A 13,977-nucleotide genomic window follows, 5' to 3' on the forward strand; every position below is an offset into this window, starting at 1 on the left:
GAATAAAACAATAAAATTACAATTTATATTGTGAATTTAAAAAAAAATTGCGGTGGCAGTGGGATGTAAATTGCAATAGCTGTGTGAATTAGGGCAAAAATGTCTAATCAAAAAGGTGAGAAAAGCAATGAAATTAGCTGTGAGCCTTTGGTATATTAATTCAAAAAGGCAAATAATCTCCAATTAATTACAGTCTGAGATTAGTTTAATTCACACTGACCACTCATCCACTGGCAATTCACACGGACCACTCATCCACTGGCAAATGCAAGTAAAAATTGTCTTTGATGAGTGAATAAAACATTACAGGTACATCTCAATAAATTAGAATGTTGTGGAAAAGTTCATTTATTGCAGTAATTCAACTCAATTTGTGAAACTTGTGTATTAAATAATTTCAATGCACACAGACTGAAGTAGTTTAAGTCTTTGGTTCTTTTAATTGTGATGATGTTGGCTCACATTTAACAAAAACCCAATGGAAAAAAAAACAAAAAACACAATGGACCAACACCAGCAGATGACACTGCACCCCAAATCATCTCAGACTGTGGAAACTTAACACTGGACTTCCAGCAACTTGGGCTAAGAGCTTTTTCAGCCTTCCTCCAGACTCTAGGACCTTCGTTTCCAAATGAAGTACAAAACCTGCTCTCATCTGAAAAGAGGACTTTGGACCACTGGGCAACAGTCCAGTTCTTCTCAGCCCAGGTAAGACGCCTCTGATGTTGTCTGTGGTTCAGGATTGGCTTAACAAGAGGAATATGACAACTGTAGCCAAATTCCTTTATACTTCTGTGTGTGGTGGCTCTTGATGCCTTGACCCCAGCCTTAGTCCTTTCCTTTGTGAAGTTCACTCAAATTCTTGAATCGATTTTGCTTGACAATCCTCATAAGGCTGCGGTTCTCTCGGTTGGTTCTGCATCTTTTTCTTCCACACTTTTTCCTTCCACTCAACTTTCTGTTAACATGCTTGGATACAGCACTCTGTGAACAGCCAGCTTCTTTGGCAACGAATGTTTGTGGCTTACCCTCCTTGTGGAGGGAGTCAATGATTGTCTTCTGGACAACTGTCAGATCAGCAGTCCTCCCAATGATTGTGTAGCCTAGTAAACCAAACTGAGAGACCATTTTAAAGGCTCAGGAAACCTTTGCATGTGTTTTGTGTTGATAAGCTGATTGGCATGTCACCATATTCTAATTTGTTGAGATCGTGAATTGGTAGGGTTTTTGTTAAATGGGAGCCAAAATCATCACAATTAAAAGAGCCAACGACTTAAACTACTTCAGTCTGTGTGCACTGAATTTATTAAATACACGAGTTTCACAAACTACTGAAATAAATGAACTTTTCCATGACATTCTAATTCATTGAGATGCACCTGTACATAACTCAAATCAAATTGAAATGTTTGATTCAAATCCAAGACTAATAAAAAAAAAAAATCTACTGTGATCTTTTTTTTGTCCAGAACTCAATGCATGCTATATGTAGGTAACATACAAAATTAGAAACAAAATCATGATGTAGATAATATGCAGCGTAATGGATTGGTACACTACCATCAAACGTTTGGGGCAGGTCAAATTGTGTGTGTGTGTGTGTGTGTGTATATGTTAATATGTGTGTTCAGCAAGGATGAGTTAAATTAATCAAATCTGAAAGTAAAAAATATGTATAATGTTACAAAAGATTTTTAATAAGGCTATTCTATTGAACTTTCTATTCATCAAAGAATCCATAAAATTGTTAAAACACAAAAATATTAAGCAGCAACAATGGTTTACAACTTTAATAATCTTAAAAAAGAATTCTGGAGCACCAAATCAGCCTATTAGAATGATTTTTAAAGAATCATGTGAGACCAAAGACTGGAGTTATGGCTGCTGAAAATTCAGTTCTGCCATCAAAGGAATAAATTACATTTAAAAAACTATACATATAGAAAACATTTTTAAACGGTAATTAGATTTTACAAAATAACTTTTTACTTCATTGTCATCATCTAAATGCAGCTCCGGTGAGCATAAGAGAAATATAAACTTTATAAATGTAAATACAATCTTATCGACCCCAAAACTTTTAAATGGTAGGGTAATCCATCTGATAAAATATTTTCTATATGGTGGTGTGATACGGCAGTTATTAAAAAAGTAAATTAATAACCTTACCATCATGATTCTTCACCAAACATGATAGTGATAGATTGTATGCAGGATTGTAACACAACAGCCCTACTAATACAGATCATCTGCTAGCAGTCATCAACCGAGGTATTAAAGTAACATCACCATAAAGGATAGCAGCAGAAATCTAGAGACGAAATTCATAGAGAGGTCATACACCTTTCATTTCTCCTAAACCACCGTCAAATCAATATACCACATCCTGTAAAACAGATTGAATGTGAAATGGTATCGTGGAGGTTTTCTGGAAATGGGTTGCAGTTCTGTATCTGGGTGACATACTTGGCAGAGGGGGAGGGTAGGAGTAGACGCAGGCTCCTCGTGCCCAGCACAGAGGGAAGGGGCTGCAGCCACTGCTCTCCATCCGCTGGCCTCTGCTCTCGTCTCTCTCCCAGGCCCAGCGGCTCTCCGTCTCCCTGGCACAGTCATAGGGAGCAGGGGGTGACCCTGGCCCACCGCAACGCACTGTGACCAAGCCACCAGGGATGGCCCTCAGAGGCCTGGGATGAGGCGTGGTGTGAGGTCACAGGAAGGTGATTGGTCAGCTGACCGAAGAACTAATCCAGGAGTGTGCGAAAATATGAAGTGATCAGCTAGGATGTGTGGTTACAGGAATGAGGATGTCAGGTAGATACGCAAAAATGTGAGGCGTGCCGTTCTCGTTTCCCTCAGCAGCACTTTTTAAAAAACCACCAGCAAGAGCAGTGGAAAAAGATCCAGAAGTGACAGAGAAATCCCACAGCTTTCCAGAGTAATCCGAAGAATGGATGCAGCAGGGGAGACTCGAATAAAATGTTGACAAGATGAATCCTCACATGCTGAAACGCTTCCTTTTAGCTGCCTTTCTAAAGTTCATCCAGATTAAGAGAGACGCTGCAGTGACGGCGTATGTAATTTTCACAATCCGGGCAGAGTGTGTCGAGAGAAAGTGTGCTTACGAGGGAGGGATGAGAGATAGAAAGAATCAGGCCTAAGAGGAGGGGCCTCTTTAAATATGCTAATGGTTCTGTGAAACCAACTGCTACTGGCTGACCAGCTCATGTTTACAAAAAAGAAGCGGCCGATCAGGTTTTTCAGGGTGTAGGTTTAACCAGGAATATTCGGCTGGGTGGTCTGGCTTCGGTTTACATTCTCTGCATTGTGTTGCATATTTAAATACAAAACCATATCAACCATAAATGCAGCCATATCACCCTGGAGCCCAAGACCGGTTTCCCACTGAAGCTAAGCAGGGCTGAGCCTGGTCAGTACCTGGATGGGAGACCTCCTGAGAAAACTAGGTTGCTGCTGGAAGAGGTGCTAGTGAGGCCAGCAGGGGGTGCTCACCCTGTGGTCTGTGTGGGTCCTAGCGCCCCAGTGTAGTGATGGGGACACTATACTGTCAACAAGCACCGTCCTTCGGATGAGACGTTAAACCGAGGTCCTGACTCTCTGTGGTCATTAAAAATCCCAGGAAGTCTTTCGAAAAGAGTAGAGGTGTGACCTTGGCATCCTGGCTAAATTCACCCATTGGCCTCTGACCATCATGGCCTCCTAACAATCCCCATATCCGCTGATTGGCTTCATCACTCGGTCTCCTCTCCACCAGTAAGCTGGTGTGTGGTGGGCGTTCTGGCACACTATGGCTGCTGTCGCATCATCCAGGTGGATGCTGCACACTGGTGGTGGATGAGGAGATACCCCCTGACTATGTAAGCGCTTTGAGTGCCTAGAAAAGCTCTATATAAATGTAATGAATTATTATTATTATTATTAAAACATTACTGTTTTAAGAACAGTCGGAGTGTTATATGCTTCACTAAGAGGATATCTGTTGACAGCTCGCTGAGATTCATGTGGAGAGGGACTGAAGGAATGTCCGTCAGCTACCTGACAAAGGCTCAAGGAAGGAAGTTGGTTCCCTGTTTTTGACAACAGCCCATATTTGAAGAGATGTACATAAATAAATTATTTAATAAATGGTTTATTTAGCAATCATCAGCCTTTGCGATTTACATAATTATTTATGCTGATGAACACAAAGAAATCTGTCTATAAGATACTTTGGAAATGTACTGAAGAAATATTTCAGCATTTTTGTGTAACCCCAAAAATTTTATATTAGTATCTACAGTTAAATCCTTGTTTTGTCTGGTTTACTCTATCCTTGGGAAATTACATTAGAGATTGATTTACAATAATTCAATCTGTAATAACATTGCAATCTGTCTATATTAAAGTTTTGCTAAAATAGGTTGAAATATAAAGCAGAAATAGAGTCAGACAAAGAGCAAGTGAGAAGAAAGTACGCAACATATAAACCTATTTTTATATATATATATTTTTTATAACAGAGTGATGCACCACACACAAAGGTATACAGGAATAACTGTTAAATCATACCAGTAGATTTGAGTGTTATTTTGTGCTTATTGAGTCATAACTAACTTCTGATTGCAAAGCATAACTCAGAAAATTATTTGCTGTTATTTAATAGTTTCACCTTGCCATGTTTGCCAGAGATATTCATTACAATTCCAAGCACTCATTCCCTATAGGGAGGGCAAACGGGTCACTTCCTGCTATACTAACTGCATTCTAAAATATCAGCTAATAGGCCCCATTTTGTGCTTAATAATGGTCTCCATAGATGCCATACAGACATACAGGAACCCTACTGTCTAAAAAGGCCCTCCTTCCTTCCAACAGTAATGCCCTTGGCGATGGAAAGAATCGAGGTTTATGGGAATTTATTTATAACTGCTTCTGAAATAACATAAAACTGAACATGAAATGTTTGTGTCTAGAATAGAATAGAACAGAATCATGTCCAAAGACCATTATCATAAGACTATGGCACAGAGAAAGGACAGAGTGATGCAAAAAGCTCAGAATGAGGTCATTCTTGAGCCCACTGTTCACTCAGACTTTATCAAAAGGTCAGCCAGAGGCTGAGCGACAATCAGAGCTGCTGAAATGTCTGTCTCAATAAACAGGGAACACTGGATAATCTTTTCATTGTAGATGCTGAATCTGACTGCACTCTAATTGGAATGTCACACTACATTCTGCTTAAAAGGTGAAGAAACAAAAGGCCACAAATTGTCATAAAAATAACGCCATATGACCAGACTTTGTAATTCTGTGATGGATTGCAGCAAAAAAAACAACAACAACAAAAAAAGGTATAAATAAGACTGTATTTAATTCTAAGGTCACTGCAGTATTCTACCAAATCTATCTACAATCTGGCTTATTTTTCGCCAGCTACCAAGTTTCACTCCCTGAACTGTTCATAAACACAGGCAGCATTAAAACTGGCAATCTTCCTAAACCTCACATAGCACAACCGAGGAAAATAGAAGAAAAACACACAGTAATTGCGAAAAAGAGACGAAACAAACACTGGAGTCATCCTTCATCGAGAACAGAGAAAATGGCAAAATTGTCACAAATGAGCAGAAGGAGGGAGCATTGGTCTATTGTGACAGGCTGCGCTGTAGCTCCAGGCCTGTGCTAAGACTGACAGGTATTTGTTAGAGTGAGAGCACGAGAAGAGGCTGAGATGTTATCGTTCATATAATCTCCTGGTTGATTCATCACACACTGAAACACTGGTGCCAAATTATTGTAACACCCAAAGCATTTTACACCAAGAATAAATCTAGGAAATAAAGTAAAAACTAAGAAATTGGCAAAATGTTATGCTCACAATTTAGCGGTTTGGAAAATATCTTTAAATGTTAACAACCTCAATCAATTCTTTTTCAATACTTGCCATGCAGGATGAATGCAAACAGGAAGTTGCATTGGTAGATCTAGCTACATGATTTTTCAGGGATGCACAATATCAGTACCACATCACTGACCATCTGCTATTTAACATTTTTGTAATTTATCACTATAATTATTATTGTGCTACTCAGTTTTTACATTTAAACACATTTACCTTCATCTTATGCTCACTTATAATTTCTTTCAAAGCACTTATTTAACAACACTATTAAATGTATACTCTTCAGTCAAACTCAAAATGAATATCCATTTTTACAGTACATTATCATGTTACTTGAAACAATTTATTTTAGTTTTTAGTGTTTTACTTTTTAACTCATTTAAACAAAATGGTCTACAAAAGACATCCATCATTTCAGACCCTTCTCAAAGCTCCCCTCTACTTACAGTGCACAAATTCAGCCCTTTCTTATCCGCTTATCTCTCCTCTCAGCAGTCACACCACTGAGTCTGAGACACTGCCGTAAAGACTCATCCCGCTGCTGACTGACAGATGCTGAACTGAGACCAGTTTTTGGGTGCAGATTCGGGTAAGAGGACTTTAAATCAATGCAAGATGACACAGCTTTATAGTTGGTTACTTCAAGGCATCTGTCCAACTGTCATCATTTTATGTAGGGGTGCAGCGACATATATCAGCCGATGATTAATGCACATCTCATCGTCGTTGTTAACTGACAAGCTGCGGAAATCCATGTTCATTACCGCCATTGATTTGCGCAGCTTGTCAGTTAACAACGGCTCTGTGTAGTAACAGTTGCTTTATGTGAAATCACGCACCTGATGGTATTTACTGCTGATTAGAGAACCGGCTTTACTTACTAGATGGACATAATCATCGGCCGATATATATCGTGCAACCCTAATTTTATTTACCCTCATGTTGTTCCAAACCTGTATGACTTTCCTCTGTGGAAAACAAAAAGAAGATATTTTGAAGAATGTTTTTTCCATATTAATTTGATCCCATTGCCTGAATGTTTGTATCTAAAAACCACCAAGGTATTTTTCTAAATATATTCTTCTGTGCAGGGTTGTTATGATTAACTAAACTAAAACCATACTTAAAAAAAAAAAGAAAGAAAGAAATTAAATGAAAAAAATATATATATTTCAGCTAGTTGCCAAGTCAACAATTCTCAAAGTTAATGTTAAGTTAAAACTATAAAAAATAAAGAAAAAGTTAACTTAAACAAATAAATATAAAACTATATAGATATATATATATTTTTAAAAATCTAATTAAATGACAAAAACACTAAAACCTATAATGTAATAACTTAGCTATTTAGCTAAAATAAAAATAAAATCTATAGTACATCAATTATAAAAACTACAGTTATTCAATTATAATATAATATAAATTATGCTGCTTCTGTGTTACCTTGGATGATGTGATATCTGTAAGAATGGTATCTCCCAAAAATATATTCCCAAAAGTAAAAAAAAAAAAAAAAATCACCATTAAAAAGAAATCAGTCAGACAGAAATGTCTCATTGTTGCTATATGCGTTGACCCTGTCACTCTGCACTATAACAGAATGAAACCCTCAGCTGTTCTAAAGCAGTTATGAGCGCATGGCCACTGCCAATCAATAGCAATAATAACAGGGAAAAATGTCAACATGTCACAATACTGGTTAAAAGCGGTCCAGGATAATTGATCTAATGAATAGCCCAGAGGAGACAGACCCTGAGGCCTGGTGTAGCTGAATAAATCCATATTCCACTCATCATGTCCAGGCTTACACCTGACAATTCCAGTGCTCTGGTTGGACTGCACTTTAGGTCGGAGAAACTGGATCTTCTTTACCAAATTTTCTTAATGCAATTCTCTTAATGCTATTCACCAGTGCAGGCAAAACATTAATCTACAGTAAGCAAGCCATCACATTCAACAATCATCTATGAATATCAGATTACAAGACTGACAATGGTACAAAGATTCAGATTTTAATGAAGGTGATATGTGGTTTTATTAACAAAGTTCGGGAGGAGCCCGATCAGATAATCATCCAATTTGGCACAGGTGCATCTCGTTTAGCTAATCATCTTAACTAGCACACAAGCGTATATATATCCAGTCTTCCTACCTCCTGTCCCACGACGGAGGTTTTTCGGCATCCCTCCTCCACCCCAACTCCTCACTTCTAATCTATTTATCTCAAATTAGGGATAGTGTGAGTTATTTGGGTTCGGGCTATGCTCCGGGCCCGGACCCCTCCCCCAGGACAGCACGCCAAAATATGCCTACTATTCGCCTTCAGATTAGATGTAAGTGTGAACTCGTGAAACAATAGATATGAACAATAAATATAATTCAACACTGTATTACAGACAACATACAGAACTAACAAATATTGCTACTTCCTATAATTGCTGTTAATAGTGTTCATGGTTGACTACGTGTCTTGTATACATTTTTCTGAAAATTCCTGTTAGCAAGTATTCTACAACTACCAACCAAAAGCTTGTTTTTTTTTAATGTTTTGCTAGTCTCTTATTTGATTAAAAACATTAAAAACAGTAACATTCAGTTATTTTTAACACATTTTAAAATTAATTTATTCCAGTGATGACATCTTCCTTTACAGCAGTCATTACTCCAGTCTCCAGTGTCACATGATTCTTCAGAAATCATTGTAATATGCTGATCTGCAGGTGCTTATTATTAACCATGTTGAAAACAGTTTTGTTGCTTAATATTTTGGTGGAAAGTGGAAACCATAAAATATAATTCTTAAAGAAATCTTACTGACCCCAGATTATTTAAAAATATATTCCATGCTCAGTCCGTAAAAAAAAAATGTGTGGCATTAAATGTTGATTAAAATTCATTTTCACACTTGTCCGAAATATTTAGGTTTCTGTTAAGCACTTACAACAGAAGTGAATTGGGTCAATTTGTTAAACAGTATTATAGCAACAGGATAAAAACTATGAAACTTGACTTTAGTGTTAAAAAATACAACTACTATTAACCTTTTCTTTATGAAGTTAAACAAATCTGTTGTCATGACTAGGGACGGTCATGATTAATCGACGATCGATAATTGATCATTAAGAATTTCTTCGATCACGTTAATTTGTTATCGATTAATCTAATGCATTTTTTTTATCTAATGCAGGTTGCGTTGCGTAGTGTGAGCCTTGAAGCAATTAAATGAATTTCACTGTGTGGCAGCAATTAAATATTTTACCACCAGGGTGCAATATTTGACACCCTACTCGGTTATCTGTGATCTTCCGTTTTGATTTCAAAAGAATAATCATGAAGAGGTCACGGCGAAGTGTGGCGTGGGACCATTTTGATTTAAAAAGCGAAATAGTTAACGGCAAACATTGCGATGCCGTGTATAAGTACAACACGGCCACGACTCAAATGATGTACCTGTGCATCCCGACAACGTCAGTTCCCTCAGAGCGGGTGTTTTCGGCGGCTGGACTGACGGTCAACAGGTTGCGGTCATGTCTGACCCCAGATCATGTCAACATGCTTATATTTCTCAACAAAAATCCGTAGACTCGTGCAGAAGTTGTATGCTAGTTACTAAAGTTAGTTATTTTTCACAAGGCTTTAAGTAGTATAAATTGTTTAGTTAGCGTAATTGTTAGGAAGGCTAATATCTGGCCTTTTCTTCTGGCTTGGATAGTTTTGAGTTACATTTTGACAAAACCTGTCAGATCTAAGTATTATTATGTTTTTTTTATGTTATTGTTTAACATGATTCTTTTATTATTATTATTATTTTGGAACAAATGAGGTCTCTGTTTAAGAACGCCGGCTCGCAGCTGCAGGTTCCGCTGCCTTAGAGCACTGCATATGCACGCGCATATATGTTCGTTTTGCCTGAACGTAGTTTAACTGTCTGCCACAAGTTGATCTTGTAATAAAGGTCTCACCGAGGAAAAACACGCTTTATTTTTGTATTCATTGCATTTTTTTTATTATAAAAATGAAATAATTAATTATATTATAAAAATATTAATGATTAATCGATAGTCGATCGTTAATTCTCCCGACGATCGACTAAGAAAATTTAATCGAATGCCCATCCCTAATCATGACAATACAACACCCTAAAATTACTATAAAAATTATGATTTAAACAGCTTTACAGGTCAAATAATACATAATCTGCTTTAAACCCAAAAAATTGGCTATATGTTTAGTTCTATTGTAAGTGCCCTGTGTTGGTTGTAAGGTTACTGAACTCTCAAAACATCAATAATTACTTTTTCAAAAACATACTGTACATCACTGCTGTTTAACATATAAGCAACATCCACTGGTGCCTGCCTGCATGGTGGATCATTCCAGTACCAACAGCGGACCAAAGCTATGTTGAGACTTGTCAAATACACAGGTATTTGTCCTAAACAAATGTTGCAATAACCTACATATGGCAAACAACATTTAAAAACAAAAACTAATAAATTATACAGATGAACAACAAACCACCAGGTAAAAGAGCAAAACGAATTAACGACCCTATTGGCATATCATTTCCTAAATAATAAACCAAAACATTCTTTAAAACATTGCATGGTGGTGTATATTAAGCAATGATGTTTAAAATGGCTATTCATACAGGCACAACTCTTTTATTTAGTGTTTAAGGAAAGATTTTTAAGGCTGACTGAAAATACACCATATAAAAACATAACCTCAAGTGCAGCTCTGTACCAAGCCAAGCCTCCAGGAGTTCTTTCGATCACATTTGGATATATAAATATTAAATGGCCCTATTCCACCCTGAATCAGGAAAAAAATATGCTTTTTGTTTTTTAGATGATCTCATATATGAGTTTGGCAATGAGTACACAATGAGTACACAATGAACTGTTTTCAAATGAGATGCTTCACCTGGATGCGCTTATATATATATATAGAGAGCTTCTAAATAATAAATGATTACCATTACACAGTGGCCCATAATTAATGTCAGCACTCCTCACTATAAAAAAGACCCACGTACCTGCACTGGCACAGTTTAGAAAACTCCAGAACTGCATGGTGTATTTCCATGTGCCTTCCCAGACTCTTTCCGCAGCACTCTTTACCTGTGCTGATGACGTAATGTTACAGAATACCTGAGGTTCCTGACGCCAACACATACACATGCCAAAAGAAGCCCCGCCCACCATATAACATGATTGGTCAACATCCATGAAAAGCAGGGCTGACAAAACAGTGTACAATGTTTTTCAAACGGAAATGGTGGTGCGTTGAACACTCTGTTCTGATGACGCAAGAGTTGCAACTATGGCAGCTGAGAAGGCCATTCTTTGTGTTCTTTTTGAAGATTTTCAGAGCCTGATGAGATCAGTATAAATACGTTTAACACTGCAAAATATGCTTGATGTTACAGACACTGCCCTTGCCATCCAGAATAAAAGCGAACATCCCAATCCAGTGAAGTGATTTGTGGAAACTGTGGTTCCTAATTATTGTGACCCAACATTTGCCTCGCTTTTCAGGATGAAAAGAAAAACATGTCAGGTGAAGGATAATCCACTTCTTACCTCTGAGACTGTGTTATGATCTATTTGACCTTATTATTTTTTATTATGAGTATTAGGCTTCAATCACTGTTGTTGTGCTATGTTATTGTAATATTTACCATTATATAATCAGAGGAGTAAGGAAAAGTTTATGAAAGTGTCACAATACAATAGCAAAATATATAAACATGTATAGTAGATTTATGTTACATTAATCAGTGTCTAGCACAGCTTCCTTAGGAAAGGATATGGACCAGAAGACACTGCAATTACTATTTAGACAGACTAAGAAAAGTTCCAGTTCTATACTTGTTCTCTTATTATAGCAGTTATTTTGCCTTTAATGTAGATAAACATGCAAACAATATACTTGCTCTTATGAATTAACCTTTACGTTAATTACATTGTGCGAGCGGTCTCTTTACTGCGTGGTTTATATACATGTTGCTGATAATTGGGCTGACGTTTTTGACATTTCTGTGAATCGGTTCTCTCGAACAGTTCGTTCCAAAGAGCTGGTTCAGCAGGTCTTTACTTCACAAGTTTCTTTTTACGTCATTAAAGTTATGTTATTTAGACACGTGTTTTTATAATATGATATTTTAAAACCTACTCGGTTTTATATACATAAAAGTGCAGAGTAAGTAAAGCTATGATATACAGAATGTACAGTGGAGTTGCTATATACAATATTGATCAGAGTATACAGAATATAAATATGAATGCAATGTAGGGATTGTATGTACATTATGAACAGAGCAATGAAGGATTATATACACATTATGAATAGCAGGAACGTGAGAACAGTGGTAATAAATACAGTTGGATGAGTGTGCAAAAGTATTGTTGAACAATGTATTATATGCAAATAAACTGTAGTGCAATGATATTTTTTGTAGAAATAGTTTACTGTGCTTGTACAGTAACAACTTTAGACAGTTTATAGTGTAATAGCTTTAACCATGTGCAGTCTGTGCAAAATATGAATAGTGCAATTAATGTATGTAAAGTACTGTGACCAGTGCAGTAAAAGAGCAGGTGCAGGTTAGATGTGTGTTTATCACACACAGGTTATGTGTGTTTATAAACATGTATGCTATCTAATTCCTGAACTAGTTGTTCAGACAAGTTGTGGGACTATTCGTTCTCGAATTTCTAACACAAGTCAGCAAAAAAGCAGACGAATAAAACACTGATAAGAGATCGAGAATGCGATATGGGTGTTTACATCTTGCATTTTTATTTTTATTCCAGTATGATTTTTTCTTATATTAAGTGAAATCATGAATGATAAAAAAGTCAACTTATTTTCAACCCCCAATTGATATGAAACACCACCTCCATGTATCCGAAATATTAGGCTACCTGAAACAGGTGACTAGCCTACTGTACCTAATAATACACTGCCAATATAACCAGCACTAGTGTTCATTAAGTAAAAATATCTGCACTTAATACATAATATTGGTAGAAAGCATCACAGACAAATGCTACACAGACAAATGCATCACAGACAAATGCGCGGCAAAAATCTTTGCCGCGCACTAAACTTGCATTGTTTGTGTTTTGTTATTGTTTTCAGATCACCATGTGAACAGAGACAGTCTGACAACGATACACAGCCACTAACGCGACACACTCATAGACTGTATAAAAACACACTTAACTCAACATAACAATCCAGCAGCGAACACAACATTTATACCGGGTTATTAAACATGCAGACTGGTGTTACATTAGTCACAACGCTTTGTCCGCGAGGTAGAAAACACTGTGATTGGCTTGAAATTACTGTTTATGGTCTCTTTCGTATTGCCATGAGCATTTGTCCCGCAAAAACCGTGCACATATGACTTTTATCAGCATTTTAATAATGATACGGGAATCCTAAGCACTCGCCAATGCATAACACACCTGGCATTCACAATGCAACACAACATTTCATATTGGCCCAGGATATTGCAGGAAAGCCCACTCTCCAGGTCCAAGCGCAAATATGAGACCCTCACGCTATGCTACGAAGCTAACACAGTTATAGCAATTATTACAGCAAATATAAAATGTGTATTCTTAACCAGGAGTAATACTTACCGTATTCTTTTCATCGGATGTCTCCAAAAACGCTACTTCTTGATAAACACCCAGTAATCCGCAGTGGTTTGTAACCCGTGCTAGCGCTGTTTGTGGGTCCGTCCAGACTCCGTGGGGTCTGTAGTGGATCTGAAGCGGAATCCTCCCTATTGCTCTCACTCGCCCTGCTGCTAGTGATGACCGATTTGCGAATGAATCATTATGTTGAACCAATTCTTTTGAATCATTCTGTAAAACCGATTCGCAAAGCTAAAGTGAATGGCATGCTAACGTACTCGGTTACTGACCCCCGGCATATCAAATTGGGTTTTGAATATAATAAAACGAGGTTACTCGCTCCAGTTCGCTCGCAGACCGCCGCGCTTTCGCGCCGTGGTCGAAACGAAAGTGAAAAGCGAAATGACACACGTCCTTCGCGCC

General features: G+C 37.4%; 1 protein-coding gene across 12 annotated transcripts in view; it reads right to left on the reverse strand.

Annotated features, from left to right (window-relative positions):
* LOC132103145 (focal adhesion kinase 1-like) overlaps positions 1-13,698 on the reverse strand; it is a 59,923-nt gene extending 46,225 nt beyond the window's left edge. For 6 of the 12 annotated variants that reach the window (XM_059508003.1, XM_059508002.1, XM_059507996.1 and 3 more), the window contains exon 1: positions 2,470-3,090. In XM_059508003.1, coding sequence (XP_059363986.1) covers positions 2,470-2,551 — 82 coding nt within the window. In that variant the 5' untranslated portion in view covers positions 2,552-3,090. Of the gene's footprint in view, positions 1-2,469; positions 3,092-13,557 lie in introns of those variants that run through there. The other 6 variants (XM_059507999.1, XM_059508000.1, XM_059507994.1 and 3 more) reach the window with 2 other exon arrangements.
* Positions 13,699-13,977: the final 279 nt, after the last annotated feature.

This window comes from Carassius carassius, chromosome 24 (genome assembly GCF_963082965.1).
Source record: "Carassius carassius chromosome 24, fCarCar2.1, whole genome shotgun sequence".
NCBI classification, from domain to species: Eukaryota; Metazoa; Chordata; class Actinopteri; order Cypriniformes; family Cyprinidae; genus Carassius; species Carassius carassius.